We start from the raw sequence: 20,453 nt of genomic DNA, 5'->3' as shown, positions 1-20,453 counted from the left end.
ATGAATAAATGGTTACAAGTATATTTGACAGATGGAATAATTAAAGGTACAAACTTATACAAAAGGAATAAATTGAAAGTAAGAATATGTTTATACAATATGATACCTTTTTTTTTTTTTTTTTAACTTTATACCCTTTTGTAGTTTTGGTCATTCATAATGACTCCTTATAGTTTTGTACTTCTATCTTTATTTGTGTTTTTTGCAATCATTTATGTTTAGCTCCCCTTTGCATAAAGAGGTGTTTTGGTATAGATTCCAAGAGCTAGTGGTTTATCACAGTTTTATTTTTTTTCCCCCAAATAAGTTATTTTGTGGAATATTCAACTTTTGTTCTTTCAGAAACATTTTTGAAATTTGCTTGATGTAAAAATGTTTATTTTAAAAGCTGAACTTCTGTTAAGGCCTTGTTTTCATTATTAAAGCTATAAGCTATAAAATATAAGCATTTCATAGATAAGCTTTATTTTGTTTTATATTATAGGTTTTAACATTTGCATACAAACATGCATTAGTACATAAATTGTATGGGAGAAGCCTTAAATTTGCAACTAAACTTGTGGAAGAAAAGCCAACAAAAGAAAACTGGAAAAATTGTATTCAAGTAAGTGATACTAAATTGTCACTGTTAAGTGTCCCGTCACTATCTCATCATGTGACAAGATAGCTAGAAGACTTACAGTGATTTAGTGATGCTGACTCTTTCATGACTACTACATGTGTAATGTGAACTATAAAGTAAAAGCATGAGAGCTAGCCAGTAAGCTATTGACATTTTTTAACTTTTCTTATTAAATATTTATATTTAGCCTCAAATATTTTTAACATACGCAAAGTGCATTAGGAAGTTTCGATGTATAGTCAGAAGACTGAGTTTTCTCTATGAAGGAGGCAAAAATCATTCCCTTTAAATACATATTGGCTCAGTTCTAAAATGGTTGAGCTTCTAGAGTTTATATTTGATCTTACTCATTTGAAGTGATAGACCATTTTATGATTTTACCACATACCGTCTTCTGTACTAGTTAACTGTCAAGTGTAAAAACTTACTGAACTCCACAGAAATCATCCTAGCCTTATCTTGTCTCTGGACACACACAGGTGGTTTGTGCCTACAAGGCATAATGGGTTTGGGCACCTTAGTCCTATGCCAAATGTTGCAAGGGTCTGGTCTCTCTAAGGTATTCTTTGGATGTAAGTTCCTGGGGAAGCTTTTTATAATTAAACTACAAGTTATCTTCCCTCTTAGACCTTTTCTATGTACCTTCACTGGTGAGTCCAGATTGTAAGACATTTTAAATTAGCATCTTCAGGTCTTTGAATAGCTTAAGAGAACTCTTGCTGAAACTAATCATTAATGAGTGTAGTGTGATTCTCATTATGTCAGCTGTAATCTGTAAGCTCTTATGTCGGTAAAGGCAGTGACTCACCCAGATGTTCACATCAGGGGATGTTCTATAACGAGTGTCCCAGCCACTCTGTTCCTGTACTGTCTGTTCTCCACAGCACAGCTGGAAAAGAAAGGCTTTAGACACCTCCTGGTAAAGCCCCATCACATTTAGGATAAAATCCAAACTCCTTTTTGTGGCCCTCAACACTCCATGTGATCTGGCTCCTGCCTTCCTCCCCAGCCCCCTCTCACCAGGGGACCTCACTAGTCCAGCTGTATGGAGAGCTCTTCCCAGGTTTTCAGAGCAAGTTACTTCTGCTTCAAATTTTTCCTTAAATATCCTCTTCTCAGAGATCCCATTCTTGACCCATCTCATTTCCCAGTCACCCTGTTATCTCATCAGATTGTAGTGTGTACTTGAAATACACAGCTTAATTATGTACTCATTTGTTCATTGATTTGCTTATTTATCTTTGGTTCTCCTGAATGGAACATAACTTTCCTGAAAGTGGGAAGTGAGTTTGTATAGTGCTGTTTTCCCCATGTCTAGCACAGTGTGTGACTTACAGTCAGAATGAAAAAGAAAGAAAGGCAACTAGTATGGTAGAAGGGAACAAGGAATTTGGAATGAAGAAAGGAAGACGGGAAGGTTAGTAGAAAGACAGGAAAGAAGGGAGGTTGGCCAGGATGGTCATAGTTGCCTGTAGATGTTGGCTGGTAGGAAAGTGGTGAGCTGACAGTAAGGAAGACCCGTTGATGGTTGGTGGGTGGCTGGGATGGAAAGTTCTACGTGCTAGTACTCTATTATTGTTAGATACAGACTTTTTTGAATATTGATCTTAAAAACTGTTCTATAATACTACGCTTTTGTGTTTTGTTATAGCTGATGAAGTTACTTGGATGGACCCATTGTGCATCTTTTACTGAAAACTGGCTCCCCATCATGTATCCTCCTGATTATTGTGTATTCTAAAATAGGAACTAAGACTTTAAATTTTAAAAAAGAAAGTTTTATAGTGAATGGATATAAAAACAAATTTGTGGCATTTTTAGTCTTAATGCATGTTTTCATCCGCTATCAAATACTGATTATTAAAATGATGTGTATTTATCAGAGAATTTGCTGGCGTGTGGCTTAATACATGTAACCTAGACCTCTGACATCATGGTGTTTTTTTAATGCCTCACATTGCTGGCGACGGGCTGTGCCCTGACTGCCAGCACCAAGGACTTTCATTTGGGTTGCAGCTATTACATGCATGATAGGTTTTGAACAGTGACTTTTAACTGCAAACCTGTAAAATTCTATTTTTTATTTTATAAATGAACAGGGTTTTAACATGCTCAACTTTAATTTTTTCAATTGTATGAAGGCCTTAAAAAGCTACATTAAGCGTAGCTCAAATTATTTATCAGACTAAAAGTAACAGAACCTCATTTCCAGAAATTTTTTTCTTTTTCTTTTTCTTTTTCTTTTTTCTTTCTTTCTTTTTTTTTTTTTTTTTTTTTTTTTTGCAAAAGTTTACATTCAATTAAGGGGGAAAAATAAAACCGACACAAATAAATGTGTAGCAGTTGCTGGAGCATAACTGCTTCACTAAATCTAAATCTTCATCTTGGAGTTATTTCAGGTCAATCATTTTTAACATCCTCTTGACATGCAGAGCATCAGAATGAATTAATAATACATGTATAAGTGCCAGACAGCTAAATCTTTATCAGGTATTGTAAAGACACACATATGGTATGTTTATTAAAGTTGAAATAATGTAAACACGTGAATAAATGTGCAAAACCAAGATCACAGTATATACCATATGCATTCTGATACCTTAATTTTTTTTATAAATAATAAAAGTGAATATTAAAGCTTCTTAAAGTTGGTCTTAATTTTTCATAAATAAAATTTGGGGTTAGAACAGAAATAATATATTAAATCAATAGACAAATTCTCAACATGAGGTAATTTATTTTATATTTCCTATAGGCTTGCAGTTATTTGAATATATTGCCAATTCTTATGTGATTAACTTTTGTGAAAGTTTTTGGCTTTTTATTATTTTTATCTTTCTGGCTACTATACTTCTCTCATCCTTCCTATATAATAAAAAAGACACACGTAGACAATAATTGAAAAGCCTCTACTCACAGCAAATGTGTTTGTGTGTGTGTATGGTTTTTAAATCTTATTCCTGTAGAATTTGCTATTATGAAAGACCTCTCAGTTAATCATCCAGTCTCACAACTGGTTTTGGGGTAATTTTGACCCCCTTATATGGTAAAAACATCAGAGCTTTATGAGCAAATGCAAATATGCATGCAAATATTTTGCAAACAGTTTCTGAGCCATCTAGAATTTAAAGTCTGTCCATGAACAACCACATGCGTATTTTCTCACAAACACACAATACTTTCATCCCCAATTATACAGGTTCCCGTGTATATATGTTCAGTCCAATGAGGAAGTTGAGAGGCACAGAAAGGTAGGGTGACTGCTTCATTCAGTTTGTTTTATAATTCAGGTTTCACCATTCCTAGTAAGTACTGCCCATTTGCACAGAGCCCCAGGGGCAGCCAGAAGTGGAAGCTTAAGTCCTCTCAGGTTCTTCATCGGATGTGTGCAGCCCTAGGATGTAGATACCCAGATTTCAAATCCTCTATGAACATCTTATTTCCTAGCTTTTCTTTTTAAGCCTTTTGATTAACCCCAACTTTTCACCATCTCAGGCAGCCACAAAATTACACAGTTGCCTATAATTATCAAGACAAACACCCCCTCGGGTAAAGGCCTCTCAGCCCAAGGAGAGCTGAATCTAGGTAAATAAAAATGGCCTTGCACATGGGGTTTTCTAGGGAGAGACAAGTAAAGCTTGGGAGGAGCTCTCACCCCTGTTCAGCTCTCTCCGGTGATTGCCGGGCTGCTGGCTTTCCAGGCAAACGCGGAGCTAGAGATGGGATAGGAACAGGGCAGTTTGAAACATCACATCCCCCATGATCATGGACATTACTCTTTTTTTTTTAACCACATGAATCTATGTCCAATTTTAATATAAATTTAAGGTTAGGGCGGGTTCCGCCCCTCGTTCGGGGAGCGGCAGGCTTGGACCGGCCCACGGAGCTGCTGCCACACTTTGCGCCCTCTGCGCCAACACCATGCTCCAGTTCCTGTTTGTATTTACTTTTGGCAATGTGGTTGGAATGTATCTGGCTCAGAACTATGACATACCAAACGTGGCTAAAAAACTAAAAGAAATTAAAAAGGACTTGGATGCCAAGAAGAAACTCCCTAGTTCATGAGGCGAATTCCAGCACTGCCTTCTGGATACACTGATTCTGCTGTTATTGAGGGCCTCCTTACCATCTGAACCAAAAACTTTTGTTTTAAATTCCAGCCTCAACCATTTTCCTCTCTGCTAGATCCTGTCTTGCCTGAGAGCTCAGATGGGGCCAGAAGTTAAGAACCACCCTTTCCACCTTCCTCACCTCATCCCTCCTGAAAAAGAATTCAGCCCCTGGTGGCTTTTGGATATACTCAAGAACAATGTGGCACTTCAGGTACAGGGAGCAGTTGGGCCCTCTCAACAGGTTCAGTTAGTGGCGACCTGTGTGTGATGCTGTGAATCGGTGGCCTCCCAGCCTCCCTCTGTTTAGTACTAAAAAACAAACAATTGACCTGTGTGTTTTCAGAAGGAGGTAGTGAAATAATGAAACTTTTTAGTACGTTCAGTAAAGCATGAATATTTTCAGGCAAGTTTTGTTTTGTTTTTTGTTTTGTTTTGCTTTGTTTTGTTTAAGGCTCAATAAGCCACTTCCTGGTTTTCAGCTGTAACAAAAACTTCTCTAATTACTACTTATCTCTTCTATTGGGGCTAAAGCCTTCTACAGGTGGTAAAATTTTAGAATGAAGATTGGTTTGCTATGGAAATTGGAGGTACATCCACAGACTGGCAAAATCTGCTTTGAACTGTGATTTCTAGAAAGATCAGCTGCATAAGGGGAACCCGTGGTTAGAGGCTGTGACCTCGTGGCAGTTCAACAAAGCTTTCCTGTCTGCCTCTGGTTTCTGTTCTGAACACACTACCTCTGGGGTAGCAGCTGGATCCAAATAAGCTCTAGAAGAATGTGTCCTCAGTAAAATCACTACCGTTAATTAACAGGATGTGGATATGAAATAGTAATTTAAAAAGCCAGGGACAGTTTTCCTGTTTCTGGTAATGGTAGCCAATTTTTGCACCACGTCCACTAAAGACAACTCTAGGGGCCAGGTACTTCTTAAACATTAGAGATGGTCCAGAGTGTGTGCTCAGTACAGGTCTCTGGCCCTTTTCCAGTGACGGGTTTCCAGTTGTCATATGTAGGAGCTTTGCCATCGTGGGATTTCTCACCCCTGCAGGTATCTTGTCTGGCCCTGGAAGAGCATGGCCTGGTCCCCTCCTTCTCTCCTCTGATGATGAGATGTCTAGACCACATGGCTGGAGTCCCAGCCCAGGTCTCTGCTCTCTAGTCCTGGCTCAGGCCCTGATGAGCCACATCACTTGACCTCCATGGGTGTCATCCAGAAAATTCAGGCAATATATTCAGTGTGTCTGTTCCAACTCAAAATTTATTGAATCTGAATTAAATTGAGTCTTCTTCTGCAGTGTTTCTTTCTCTGTATTCTCAGTGGCCCAGCATTAAAAGGTATGTTTTTGTCTTTCTCTGTAGGAATTAGGTCAGAGAAGTATATGCATAGAGATGGAAAGGAGAAATGCTTTTGATTTCCCCATCTTAAAAAAGAAAACAAAACCAAAAAACCCTTGAACAGAGACTTCCTTAAGGAATAAGAAAGGAAGAATAAGCTCCAAAATTCATTAGTATGAACATAGTTAACAAGAGGAAAAAACTATATTAGCAATAATTGAATGAGGAAGCTGGAAAGAAGCAGGAGGTGTAAGCACTGCTCTCTGGGGAAGGGCCCAGGGTGTCTCACCTGCAGTAGCAGCCTTCCCAGAGCGCGCAGGCAGTGGGAGGGCCAAGGCTCACTGCACAGCACCCGACAACAGGCCAGCCGCACCCCTCCCGCAAAGGTACCGTGTTAGTGTCACTTAGAACCCCTGCTTTTGTGAGAGGATTTCAAAGAATCAACAAGCAAGTGCATAATTTACTGAAGCCACATCCTCTCAAGGGTGAAACATGAATAATTACAGTTGCAGTATCAAAGCCAGATGTCTGTTTCCACTCTGCGGTTAGGAGACTGCCTGCATTTCCAGTCATGAAATGAAAGTTCTTGTAGACTCCAACTATGATGCCACATCATATCCAAAATGTGAGTAGACAGCTGGAAATGTCTTCTATAATTCTCCTCTCATGTGTGATTTTAAAAGTCACTAACCTATGTGCCTCAATGATCTGTCTACCGAGCTACTTCCAAACTTCAAAACTCCATGGCTTCCAAAAACAATCATTTCTTTCACTCAGTATAACTTGGCTGGAGTTTGGTCCAAGCTGAGCTTGGCATGGGTAGTCCCAAAACTGTCATTAAAATGTACAATTTAGGGATCCCTGGGTGGCGCAGCGGTTTGGTGCCTGCCTTTGGCCCAGGGCGCGATCCTGGAGACCCAGGATCGAGTCCCACGTCGGGCTCCCGGTGCACGGAGCCTGCTTCTCCCTCTGCCTGTGTCTCTGCCTCTCTCTCTTTGTGTGTGTGACTATCATAAATTAAAAAAAATAAAAATAAAAATAAAAATAAAAATAAAATAAAATGTACAATTTACAGGAAGGACAGGATGGTGGAGGGACATTCTGAAATATACCCTGGTGATGCAGCCAGCAAAATGCAGCGGGTAGAAATGCTGCAGGACAGACAACTCGTATTCTTCAGCAGATAAGTTGCCAGAGGAAAAAGCAAGAGGGAGGGAGAAGCCGCAGGTCAAAAGAGATTTCAGATACATGCCAGCCAGTCAGTGAGTCAGACATGGACCTCATCTGGGTCTCGATTCAGACGAACCCCAAAAATAAATATCATGACATTTAAGAAACACATGGAAGTTGGAACACTGCATTTTTCAACATATTACTATGTAATACCAAAATACTTAGTATAAAATTTTATATTAAATAAAATATATTTTTAAATGTGATAAACCATTATGGTTATGTGTCCTATGTATGTGAACCAAATATACAGAAGAAAGGATATCTATTATTTCTGTCAAATTAATACAGAACTGGAGAAGTAGGTGGAGGTACACATAAAAGGAGATTTGCCGGGAATTAAAAATCCATATGGGGTGAGGGTGGGGGGCCATGATTCTTTCACCTACTTCCTTACGCAGCATTATTGTTATAGTTGCCATACCAATGAACTGCACACATTTAAAGTGTATGATTTAAAGTGTATGATTCAAACTTTCAATATATTTAAGTTTTTCTATAAAAGCTTGAAGAAAGAGTCTTTATAATTGTAGTCTGGCTTTTCTAAAAGGGTAGACTTCTATCCATTTAGAACATAATGGAATAAGCATATGATCATCATCTCTTTTTGTCCTGGAAATGTGAAAGAAATCCACTTAGAAGTCTAAGAAGAGATTTAGGCATCAGGTCCCATGCTGTAATACTGCTGAGCTTTCTATATTGACACTTGGCAACCTTGATCAACTTATATGAGTCCCAGGAATTCCACTGTAGATGATCCACAGCCCCAGGGTCAGCAAACCAGGGCCTACGCGTTTAATCTGATCTGTAGCCTGCTTTTCACAGTGTCTGCAAGCTAAGAGTGGGTCTTGAATTTTTTTTAATGGCTGTAAATATATATATATATATATATATATATATATATATATATATATATATACACACACACATATACACATATTCTGTAGAGAGGGTATGTGGCCTGAAGATATTTATTGGCTGGCCCTTTACAGAAAAGGTTTGCTGACCCTGGCTTACGTAAACAATTGCATCATCCACAAATAGCATCCCTTCCGTTCTAAATGTGCGTGTTCTTCCTCTGCTTTCCTACATTGCCCAAAGCCTCTAGCATGAGAAACGGTGGTAGCTGGATTTTTAATTTTTTTCCCTTATCAGAGAAGAAGCTTTTAACATTTTATAATCGTGATGTTTGTTTTAGATTTTTTTTGTAGCCTTCTTTTATCGGGACAAAAATTTGATTCTTTCCTACTTTTCTAGAAACTAATCGTAAATTTGTGTGTGTGGGAAACAGACAATCCAGACATCTAACTTGAAATGGTCCGGCCAATTCATTGGCACAGAAGCAGAGTATCCATAGAGTGGATTCTCAGGAAGTTCCTAAGACAGTATCCATTTCCTTATTCCGGTTCCATTCCCGTATTTTTCACTTTTAATCAATGGTAAGCCTGTTACTGGTTTCATCACTCAGTAGCCATTCCTTTTGCTACAGCTAAAATCTGTATAAAACAGATAGAAGGATCCTATCAGCCTCAGTTTTAAAAGCCTGTGACAAACGTGTGTTAACAAATTCACAGTGGAAATAACGGGGGAAATCCACTTGTTTACAAATTTATACATGTAAAGTTTATTGAACAATTGAGAGTTTTTGGAAACCAGCACAGCTACTTTTATGTTCTCATATTATTCATTGTAGATATTTAGATTGGCCTAAAATAATCTTAAATGGGTTATTTTAGAAAGATGCCAGAATATTAAACTATGCTTATTCTAGGTATGCACTACCTTCTCGATCTCACAGTCTTTTGTTGACAGTACAGTTTCCAACACTGCTCAAAAGACACTGAATGTTTTGAAAGGCATTTTGTTTAATTTAATCCCATTTTAGTATTCCTTTGAAAACTTTGACTGATGACTCTGGAAATTCAGCCAAGAGTGTTGTATCAAAAACTTGCTTGAATTTATCTAAGAATTCGTAATCGGTGCTGAACCTGAATTTGTTTGCCCAAAGCAACACCGTGCCTGGCTGACAAAGGTACACCATGGTGGTGAGCAGCTTGTCCAGGAAGTAGTGGTGGTAAACCACATCCGAGGCCAGAACGTAGTCGTAATGAAACGTTGACTTGGGGAAGTGCTGCTCCAGGCTCTCTCCCCAAACCAGTTCTCTCACTTCCGGCAGATGTGCCGTACGCTTTACTGTGTTCTTCAAAAGATTATACTGAAGGTTTCCTAGGACATCAGGCAAATCCGTTGCTGTGACTTGAGCCCCTAAGAGATAAAGAGAGAAACTAATAATTACCAGGAGACACTCAGGCCACCACAGTGGACAGATGCACTCAGAGAGAACACAAGAAATGGAGCTGCGCTTTCTCAGCTTTGTCCCCTTTGACAGGTGGGCAGGACATTTTGACCCAATCCCGTTGGGTAATTCTTTCCTGCGATAGCTCTGCCCTGTGCACTGTCCGATGCAGAGTCTGGGGTCGCTACCCCACTCCCACCACTGCCCCCCGCCCCCCACCGACTCCACCCCCAGGTCATGAAGATCAAAAATGTCTTCTCTAGACGTGGGCAAATGTCCTTCTGGGCTAAATCACATTTGGTTGTGAACCACTGACATAGAATAAAACAGTGGTGCGGTGTTGAGAGATTTCAGGATAATTAGCTGCTTAATATAATAATCTATCATGTTTTCCCTTGTAAAACTCTCCTTACCTGAAGATTTCATCTATTGTGTATGACTGTCTCCAACATAAATTTGTTAAATTAATTGCTAGATGTTTTAAAGCTAGTGACAATAGTTCACTAAGTGGACCACCCCATTTCCAGATTGATTTTAATAGAAGAGGATCTGTAGTAGCGCAGGCAAAAGTACACCACATCTGTACCCACCTCTTGCTTAGCACCCAGGAACTCACAACCTGCATTTGGGTCATCAATCTGCCTCCACCTTGGATTAACCCACTTATTTTTCTTCAAAATGTTAGTTACAATATTTGCAAGGAAAAACAGGAGACAGCCTAACACAGCTGTTTACAACAGGGGGTGGGGGAGTCACAGCCCCAGAATCTCCACTTCCTCACACAGTCATTGGTGAGGTGGGCAAGTCCCCCGACCTCTCTCTAATGTGCGATTATCTTAATTCTGGGTTCACAGTACTAATTCCTAGTTCATGACATTTTGGGGGATTCAGTAAGTGAAATCATGGCCAAGCACCTGAGTCACACTTGGCCACGCGGAAAGCGCTGCTATCACTGCTGTCAAAGTCCAGGTGCTCTGAGACAAAGTCAGGAGGAAACTGACAAACCTAAAATACTGGCCACGATGGACACAAGGCCTGGTCCAGCACCGATTTCAAGTATTTTAGCATCTTGGAGATTGAGTTCTTCTGTGTGTTCCTCCAAATACTGACACAAAGCCATAGCCTAAAAAAAATTTGCAGTTGTCACTTGAGCATCGGAATACGGGAAAGCAGTGGCCACCGGACCCCCCTTCCAGTTCCCCACGCGAAACACCACAAGAGATGCTAGTAATGGTTGCAGCGTGTTGAGGGGCTCATGAGAATCCCAACAGGCCCTCCACGCCCTATTTGGGCCCGGGCTGGACACCCGGCCTGGCCAAGCCACCTCTGCCCGAGGCTGGGAGCGGGCCGCGGAGAGGACGGTCCGCGGGGCTCCTGCAGGTCCCGGAGGAGGCCGGGGGCGGCCACCTCTGCCTCGGCGCCGCCTCGCCGCCCGCACCCCCGCTCCTGGACGGTGCCGGGCGTCTTCACCGCGTCCCTCCTGACTCCCTTCCTCAAGCTCGGGTCGGCTGGAACTTGGTCGGCTGCCTCGACCGCCCGGCGGCCCGTCTTTTTAAGCGGTCGGGTAAGAAGCAGACCAGACGGTCCGCGCCCCGCTGCGCAGGCTGCAGCGCCCGCGGGGGGCGTGGGGTGCGGGGCGGGGCGCGGGGTGCGGGGTGCGGGGGCTCCGGGAGCCGCTGGGCGACAGCAGGGTCGCGGCCCACGGACCACACCCTGAGGAGCAGCGAGATGCTAAACAGCAGGCGAATGAGTTCAGAGGACTTTTCATAGAGAAAGATGCAGATGCAGTGAAAGGCCGGGACACCTGCGCCCCGATGTTTCTAGCAGCAATGGCCACAGTAGCCAAACTGTGGAAGGAGCCTCGGTGTCCATCGAAAGATGAATGGATAAAGAAGCTGTGGTCTATGTACACAGTGGACTATTCCTCAGCCATCAGAAACGACAAATACCCCCCATTTGCTTCGACGTGGATGGACCTGGAGGGGATGATGCTGAGTGAAGTAAGTCAGTCGGAGAAGGACACACATTCTATGGTCTCATTCATTTGGGGAATATAAAAAATAGTGAAAGGGAATAAAGGGGAAAGGAGAAAAATGAGTGGGAAATATCAGAAAGGGAGACAGAGCATGAAGACCCCTACCTCTGGGAAACGAACTAGGGGTGGTGGAAGGGGAGGAGCGCGGGGGTGGGGGTGAGTGGGTGACGGGCACTGGGGGGGCCCTTGACGGGATGAGCACTGGGTGTTATTCTGTATGTTGGCAAATTGAACACCAATAAAAAATAAATTTATAAAAAAAAAGAGAGAGAGAAGCTCCAAGGTTCCCTCGACCCCCCACGGGGGCACCAAGGGCGGGGTCTGCGCCGCGGGGCAGGGAGGCCGGGCAGGGCTCCGCGAGAGGACGCGCCCCGGGGTGGCCACTTGCATCCTGAGATGCGAAGCAGACGATCGCGGGTCTGCGGGGGGTGTTTTCCCGGCGTCGCGCCTCCGTGCGGCTGCTCTGCCCCTGCGGTGACACAGGTTGGCGGCCAAGAGCCCCCAAGGCCCAGGCGGGCAGGGAAGGCGGCGGCAGGAGGAGTGTCCCCCGGGGCCGCCGGACGTGGAGCCTCGACGGCTTCCCCAGCTGCCCCCGGGGCCTTGCGCTCACGCGGGGAGGCGTGTCCCCACCCGCACAAGCCGCCCTTGGCGGGGGAGCAGGTGCCAGGAGCACCCCCCCCCCCGTGTCCTTCGGCGCGGCTGCCCATTCGCGGGATACACTAGTAGCCCCGCGGGGCGCCAAACAAGAGGACTCCGCATGAGGGAATCACGCTCGCCACGCGGGGGCCAACACGGAGCTTCCTGAGCTGGGGGGCGGGGGGCAGCTCTAGGAGCCTGGAGCCCTTTGTTGTCCCTCCTCCTTGTCCTCACCTGCCGTCACCCACCATCACCTCCACTGGCGCCCAGGCCACCCGCCCGGGGAGCTCCCTGGCACCTCCACCCTCGCCGCTCGCCCCCGTCGTCCCACCTGCCAGCAGCACCCCGGGCAGAGGCACAGCCCCCGCACCTCCGAGGCCTCCGTCTGCGTTTGCACCCACACCCCGGGCCACTGCCCAGCAACCGCGGAGCAGCTCGGACCCGGAGCCTCTCACAGAGCAAACTGGCACCGGAGGGCCGCTGTCCCCGGTCAGTGGCACCGCCTCCCAGGCGAACCAACCTGAGCCCCCATCTGGCCCGCGCGGCGTCGGTGAGTAACCCCAGGGGGTGGGGGTGGGGGGGGGCGCCCACCCGCAGCGCTCCGGCCGGTGCTCGGGTCATGCTGGGGTGACAGCACACGGCCGCGTCCCAGGACAGACCGGAGCTGGGAGAAGCGGAGCCAGCAGCCAGGACCACAAGCCAGGGGCCAGCGGACCCACTGGAGATTCAGGGCGCCTCCCCCATGTCCATGCGCCCCTTGGGGGCTGCCGCGGGGAGCCCGGGAGGCGGCTCCCTACCCGCTTCCTTGGGAACACCCACAGCATGGACGGGAAACGAACACTGGCTCCGATTGGCTTTATTCCCAAAATTCGTATGAATTCCTCATCTTCCTTCCCGATATATTCAGGTTTATCTTAATGTAAATAGTGTTTCAGAAAACATGGCACGGAGAGGAAGGATGGCTTCCTGGGGAGATGTCGTTGCTTTTGCAAGGCCAAGCGCCCGCTCACCCTCACCCCCGCCCCGGAGAAGCCCAGAACGTGAAAGCACTTGGCCAACTGTCCAAGGCAACCCCAAAGTGTGGAAATGTGCCCCCAGAAGCCCCGACATGCCAGATGTAATGATTGTCTCACCCCTGGCCACACCACGGCTCCGTAGCTCTCTATTGATTCTTGGATAACAATCTTCGTGCCTGCAAACAGGTATTGTTCCTGAGTGTAGCTGGCATAATCTGTAGGAACAAATTTCTGGAGGCTATGAAGAGATGGTTCTATCTCGTTAGAATCTGTGGGGCAGAAAATAAAATAGGTTCCACGATTTGTTGATCGAGTGCAAGTACACATGAGTTACAACTGGTAAGATGGGAATGGAGTGGGTGGTTTTCCCACAGAGAGGAGGTGATGCTGGCAAGGACAGTGGCCACAAACTAACACGAACCTGAGTGATATGGGGTGATAGGGACGTGAAGTTCAGATGCGATGTTTTCGTGAGATGACGAAATGCCAGAGGATGCCCTGGGTCCGTTCCGCTATGTAGCAGAGGACAGAGAGGTGTGGCTCCATCCTCACCCCCGTGTTTTGATGGCAGGGGAAAGCTAGCTTGCCAACAGAATGGCAGGAGTGAGCTGTCTGGATGAGGACCTAAGCAAACACAGACCTGACTATTTTTAGGTCTTGAAGTGAAGTAACATTCCGGCATGTTGGCTGGAGCATGTTCCTTAAGTCCTTCCTACAACAGCTCCTCAAAAGGTACAGGTCACCCAAAGACGAGCCAGCTCCACAGTGCTGGGGGAGGTTGTCAGATGAGCTCTGACTATTAAGTTACAATTGCTTTAAATACCCTTTGAACTCATGAGCGGCTCTCAAATATCATATAAAATGAGAGGAAAAGAGCACCTGATCGGGGCTGACATCATGGGAGCAGAGATTGTGCAGATTTTGCTGAGTGTTTGAGAATAAAAAGAGCTGTGCTGCGTGGAAATGTCAGAAGTGGGGATGCTGAGCACATGCACACGGGGGGCCGGCCGAGCCCAGCGGCTGTGGTACCAGCACTGAGGAGGCATTAGCAGCAAGGAGCTGGAGGGAAACCTGCACGAAACTTGCCTTTGCTCCCTGAGATCCGCCTGGGACATTTTTAACCGCAGGTGGCACCCCTGGGGGATGCTTTGGAAAATAGCTAAAAGGAGTGGCCAGTGAACATCTGAGGCGCTCTAACCAGAGTACCCTCCAGGTGGAAGAGGAGGAGGCGGGGTGCGAATACAGGGTGAACGGTAGGGGGTCTTTGGAGAAACCGAATCAGGAGTCTGCCCCTCGGAGGCAGGCGATTTCGGGTGTCCCTGATTAGCACACGTGCTAGCTAGAGCAGTTCTAGTTCAATTTGACCATGTCCAATTACCAAATAAGAACAAAAAACAAAACAAAACAAAACAACAACAACAAAAAACAGGGCTTGCATTTTGTCCTCGCATGCATTTGCATTTTGCTTTTCCTAGGATTGAATTTTGGTTGTATGTTAGCAAAAAAGGATCGGCGTGCAGTAGATTGAGGAGCGGCCTTTGAGCGCCGTGGAGCGCAGTGGCTGGTTTGTCATCAAGCATCACGGACGTCCACAGCCCCGCGGAGCAGCGCTGCTCTTGGCTCCCCGGTCGTGATGCGGTGTGAGCTGCACCCCTGGGGGAGAGGTCTGTGCCCTGACCTAAATGCTGAGCTTCCAGAGACCCGGGCCTTCACGAGCTTGCAGGAACCTGCTAATAATAGTGACCGAGGCAGCTGCGGGCCGGCGTCCCGGTAGGGGCTGTGGGAGGCTGCAGGGGCGGGAAGGAGGCCGCTGACCCTCGGCCAGCTCTGCCTCGGCCGCTCCTGACTCCTGGCATCGAACACCCCCTACGCATTATCTGGGAATGACCCAAGAGGCTCTCGCTTCTTCCCGCGAGCGGAGAGGCCGATTGAACCATTGGAGAGAAGATAAAAAGGCAGAGGAAGAGACCGGGGCCTGCCAGGAAAGAAGCCCTGTCTTATAGGGGGTCGAGGAGGGACGCCCGGGTGGCTCAGTGGTTTGGCGCCTGCCCAGGGCGTGATCTTGGAGTCCTGGGATCGAGTCCAACGTCAGGCTCCTTGCATGGAGCCTGCTTCTCTCTCTCTCTGTGTCTCTCATGAATAAATAAATAGAATCTTAAAAAAAAAAAAAAAAAAAAAAGAAGATGCCCTGTTTTGTAGGGTTCGAGGATTACCATGGTGTGAATGCTCCCACCATGGTGATTTCCAGCCACCAGCCAACGCCCCCAGGAAGAGGTGTGCACACCATCACGAGTGCTCTCCACCAGGCAGTGCAACGGACACCAGTGAGCTCCAGAGCATAGACAATCTTAAAGATAATCTTAAAATGTATTAAAGTAAGTCACAATGAGTTGTATTTATTACCTTGGTTTTTTAATATACCTCTGGCTTTTATGTAATATATTTAGTGGTACATTTTCATAACTTACATTACATTTCAATAATGGCCATGATTGGGATCCCTGGGTGGCGCAGCGGTTTGGTGCCTGCCTTTGGCCCAGGGCGCGATCCTGGAGACCCGGGATCGAATCCCACATCAGGCTCCCGGTGCATGGAGCCTGCTTCTCCCTCTGCCTATGTCTCTGCCTCTCTCTCTCTCTGTGACTATCATAAATAAATAAAAATTAAAAAAAAATAATGGCCATGATTAACGACAACCCTAAAAAAAAAAAAAAAAAGCCCTGAAATTCAAGAGCTGGGATAGGCTGTCACAGTGCAAGGAGTCGGGACAGGGCTGTTCCTTTCCCTCTGAGGTTTTGTCACTGGGGTAGGTGACTCGGAGCAGCCAGACCAGCCAGGACTCAGGCCAGCTCCTGCAGACTTGCCTCCCCCACTATGGCTCAGACAGGTCCTTCCTCCCACGTCTCACCAGCTGGGGACCTATTTTTCTCTCAAGATGACAGAAAAAGTCAATGGTTGATTTGGAACGGCTCATCATTTCACAGGTGACTGGGCTAGTAGATATATGTCCCCAGTCAACATTGTAAAGAATCGCAGGTGCATAAATATTCTCCCTTAAGACCCTTCTATGTTCAACAAAAATAAATTCATGTTTATTGCACGTTAAATGTTTTAATTTATTGTATCGATGTTAGTCTGAGAGTTTTAGATCAGTCGTTAGAGATAGAGTTGCCTTTTTTTACGAAAATTAGTTTAGTAAAAGCCTGTCTTAGTTGAGTTGGAACATAATTTTACCATGTTAAATGATTATACATGTTTAAAATACCATATCTGGGCTTTTCTGACGTTATTTGTTATGTCTATTATTTGTTACTACTGAGTCCCTGTCCAGAAATGCAACCCATCTGCCAGGAGAATTTTGGCGAAAAGCAGACATGACTCAAGATTTTGTTGCTTTTTAAAAGTGCTTGTTACAGGGACACCTGGGTGGCTCAGTGATTGAGCATCTGCCTCATGTCATGATCCTGGGGTCCTGGGATGAGTCCCACATCGGGCTCCCTGCAGGGAGCCTGCTTCTCCCTCTGCCTCTCTCTCTGTCTCTCATCAATAAGTAAATAAAGTCTTTTTTTTTTTTTAAAGGGCTCGTTACAAAAATATAACTATCTGAGATTTACACACAGGCTAAGACAAATTTGTGGACTTAGATAAGAAAATAATGAAAAAATAGGGATTACTTTTAATGCCGTGCTTATGCTTGCATAAGGCACTTTTCTACTAAGCTTCACTACAGGAACAATCTAGAGTTAAAAGGAGATGGGGATTCTTATCACTGAAGTTAATTGGAAAATATCATGGCCAGGAAAGCAACAGAGGAAGGATGTTACCTCCTGGGTGTCCCCCGGTGCCATCCTCCTGGAGAGACCCCTCCACTGCCGGCTCCAAGCAGCCATCTGGGGTGCATGGTGCTTCCCGCAGGCGCCCGGGCTGCTGCTCGGGGCTCAGACACACGTCCATACCTGCAGCCGCTGGAGAGCAGAGAACCGGATAGGCTCAGCCCCGGCTGGCTGAGCCTCCCAGAGGCTCTAAAAGGTGCAGCTTATCGCCTTAGCATCTGCTGAGCCGAAAAGAACCCCTGCTTTTCAGCTTAGATCCCCGGGTGAGCAAAGCAGCTACCCAAGGAGCTGCCACCCTCGTTTTGCAGAGCAAAGGAGAGGGGGACCATTAAACATCACCGCACCTGTTCTGTGCACCAAGAAATGCAAAAACAGAGCAAGTGTCGCCGGAGGACAGGCGCGACGTCGCTGGGGTCTAAAATGTATTTCCAGTAGCCTTTGGAACTGAATCTTAATGAAGAAACTCTGATCCAGCAGCGCATCTGCCATCGGGGCTACCGTGTGGATTGAGGGGTTAATGACATCGTGGATGAGAAGGCAGGATTTGAACCAAACACAGGGCTGCTCCCTTCTCATCTGAGGCTATATTGCAAGAAAGCGCTGGGGGTTGAGCCAGGAGCCTGGCCCGGTTCCCCACTCGGGCACTTGGCAGCTCACTTAATCCCCTCCTGAGACATTTCCTCATCAGCGAACACGGGATAATAAGTGTCTGCTGCGACTTCTTAGGGCCTCCTAGGGCTGTGCTGGGAAACAGCAGGGGGAAAGTGATGCGTACAGAGATGAAAAGCACTTGATTTAGGAGAGGAGACCTGGCTGTGGGGATCACTGATCGGCATCAAAATAGTAACCCATGACATCACTGCAGGGCGTGTGCTGGTGCCCGGCCCGGCCCGGTGCTTTAAGTGTATCGATTCGTCTAGTCCTAGCAATAGCCCCTATGAAGTAGATGCTATTCTTATGCCTTTTCTCAGATGCGAGCAATCCAGGCACAGAGAGCTTGAAAAGCAGCCCAAGAGCAGTGGCGAAGCCCAGAATCCAACCCAGGAGGGTCAGCTGCAGAATCTCCGTCCTAAACCACCCGGCAGGTGCACCTTGGGTGGGCTTGTTCAGCCTGGGCTGCCCTTGCCTACTTTGCCCTGAAATTACTCATAATGCTTAGCTGCCACAGGGATATTTTCTAGTCTTTTTTTTTTCCCCACAAAATATGAATGATTTTCCTCGCCTGTGTTTACCTTCCTGAGTTAGTCTCCACACCCCCGCCACCTGGGGATAGCAACCAGACACACGGGCAGTACCATTCCCGACTAGCTGACCAGAAGCCCCCGGGGAATTGGCTTGATCCGTGAGCAAACAGACAAAATGACAAAATGCAAGAAAGCACAGCCCCTGAGGCAAATGTCATTCCGCTCTGCACCTGGGCAGGTCGAGTGTCCCTCCCGTTAATGCGTTAATGCGCAGCAGCATCGACAAACAAATGAGATCCCTGTGAAAGTGATTTAACATTTTAGGACCCAACGATCCAATGTTTGCCCCACTTCTCCAGCTAACCAAACCAGCCGGAGTGCTCTGCGGGTCTGTGCCTCCGAGCAGAAGTTCTTTCTCTTGCAGATAATTGTTCATTCCTTTCAAGTTTCCCCAACTCCAGGAAATGAACTGTTCCCCTAAGAGATGCAGCCTGGTTGTTTATGAGTACGCACGGCGTCTTCAGTGGGCAAGCCTCCACGCTGGGTGAGGAGCCTGCCTCTGAATCTCAGCACACCCCGCCCCGCCAGGTAGGCCTCTCGTTGGAGAGGAAGATAATGGGGACACCTACTCCAATGGTGGTTGTGGGAATTAAGAGAGGTAAGCCATGCACAGCATCTCACATAGGGCAGCAACCATTCTGTCTGAACCTAGGAGGGTGGCCATGCAAACCATGCTCACGCAGCACCAGGGGCCTCTGAGCATTAAATTTAAGGCAGTTCCTCACGTTGCATGCAAGCAAAGGAGAATTATTTTCCAATCCTAAGTGTGCCTTTCCTTATGAAAGGAAACGACTCCCTCCCCCATCACCATAGTTGACACGAGAAATTAATTTCCCCCCTGCCATCTGTGCGTTGAAAGGCAATCTAGAAAGTATCGACAGTGCTCTACCTGGTACTGTCAGTGGGATGTAGCGTCTGCTACATAGCGTGCATCAGTATTTGCTAAAGATTCGGGAAGTTTTTCAAATGAGTTCGTGTTAGTCCCCTCAAAATAATTTCAAGCTGTTAGTTTAAACATTACCTTCCGTAGCAGAAGAGATGTGAGATTTCTGTGCCCCCTTGAATCCACAATGTTTTATATAGATCTGTACCTGAAAGGATTAGCATTTTATGAACAAAAGCCAGCCAGTGCAAGTCCAAGTTATTTAGGGTAGCATGACCGACCAGGACTCAGACACATTACTTTGCTAGAATATCCATTCTCTCTCCCTCTCCCAATTCTCAATGTTCTCTCTCTCTCTCTCTCTTTCCTACATACTGACACGTAATCCTTGCAACGTGAAATGGAATCACCCTCAAAAGATCCAGAAAATGCCTCCAGCAGAACAGAGGCTCTCCTCTCTGGTATCCAGCTGCCATGATAGAGTTTGAAATGTAGACACATTTCGCTTTAAAAAGAAGTGGGGGTTGGGGTGGTTGGGGTTTTGAACAGACCTGCAGACTTTCTCTGTGCTCATTAGCCAACCTGCTGTGGCCAAAGGGAGGACTCGTGCCTGCTGTGGACTGTCCTGGACTCTGCTTCCAGCAGCCAGAAAGAACACAGGACTCTACCGGGAGAAGGCAGGAGAACATCTAACTAGAAGGGATGTGAGTTAACGGCTTTTAAGCTGCTTGAGGAGTATTTTGTTGGGGCAACAGGGAATAGGAAACCAGAAAAACTTCCAAGAAAAAAAAGCAAGCCGTTGCAATGTATTTCAATGGGGGAAAAAGGGGCCGCTAAAAAGGAAGAAAATCGTGTACTCATTTGGAAAGCCTGGAAACCCTTAAAATAGAATATAGGGCATGTAAATTAAAACCTTGGCAGATGGGATTTAAACTATCACTCACGTTTATGAGGGGATAAGAGACTAGTAATTGAGCTTGAGTGGATACAAGAGCCTATTTTTTTCATTTTACCCCACCTTGGTACTCTCTTCTCTGCTGTCACTGTTTTTTCCTTTGTGTGCATCTCTTTTGGGTTAGGATCTGCATCTGGATGTGCTGTGATCCCACGACCATTGAGTTTTCTTTCCCGCTCCCTTAAATGAGAGGCAACCTGGAGCCTTGCCCAAATCTGTCATTGCAAAGCTTACATATCCCCGAGTGGTCCA

At 45.9% G+C, this 20,453-nt stretch overlaps 2 protein-coding genes and 1 pseudogene across 3 annotated transcripts in view; 2 read left to right on the top strand and 1 right to left on the bottom strand.

The window, feature by feature from the left end:
- Nucleotides 1-3,269, top strand: part of TPP2 (tripeptidyl peptidase 2) — a 70,463-nt gene extending 67,194 nt beyond the window's left edge. For both annotated transcript variants that reach the window (XM_077855036.1, XM_077855034.1), the window contains 2 exons: nt 485-604; nt 2,274-3,269. In XM_077855036.1, the coding sequence (XP_077711162.1) occupies nt 485-604; nt 2,274-2,363 (210 nt within the window). In that variant the 3' untranslated portion in view covers nt 2,364-3,269. The remainder of the gene's footprint in view (nt 1-484; nt 605-2,273) is intronic.
- Nucleotides 3,270-3,422: 153 nt separating this feature from the next.
- Nucleotides 3,423-7,513, top strand: LOC144287757 (short transmembrane mitochondrial protein 1 pseudogene; annotated as a pseudogene).
- Nucleotides 7,514-8,900: 1,387 nt separating this feature from the next.
- Nucleotides 8,901-19,445, bottom strand: METTL21C (methyltransferase 21C, AARS1 lysine). Its single transcript, XM_077854785.1, has 5 exons — nt 19,385-19,445; nt 17,111-17,251; nt 13,404-13,555; nt 10,605-10,722; nt 8,901-9,568 (listed from the first exon to the last, which is right to left on the bottom strand). The coding sequence occupies exons 2-5, from the start codon at nt 17,238-17,240 to the stop codon at nt 9,174-9,176; spliced, it is 795 nt and encodes a 264-aa protein (XP_077710911.1). The 5' UTR covers nt 17,241-17,251; nt 19,385-19,445; the 3' UTR covers nt 8,901-9,173.
- Between the last annotated feature and the right edge of the window lie 1,008 nt (nt 19,446-20,453).

This window comes from Canis aureus, chromosome 17, assembly GCF_053574225.1.
Source record: "Canis aureus isolate CA01 chromosome 17, VMU_Caureus_v.1.0, whole genome shotgun sequence".
Classification (NCBI taxonomy): Eukaryota; Metazoa; Chordata; class Mammalia; order Carnivora; family Canidae; genus Canis; species Canis aureus.
The sequence above is the reverse complement of the archived record's forward strand: the minus strand, read 5'-3'. Positions and strand labels throughout refer to the sequence as shown.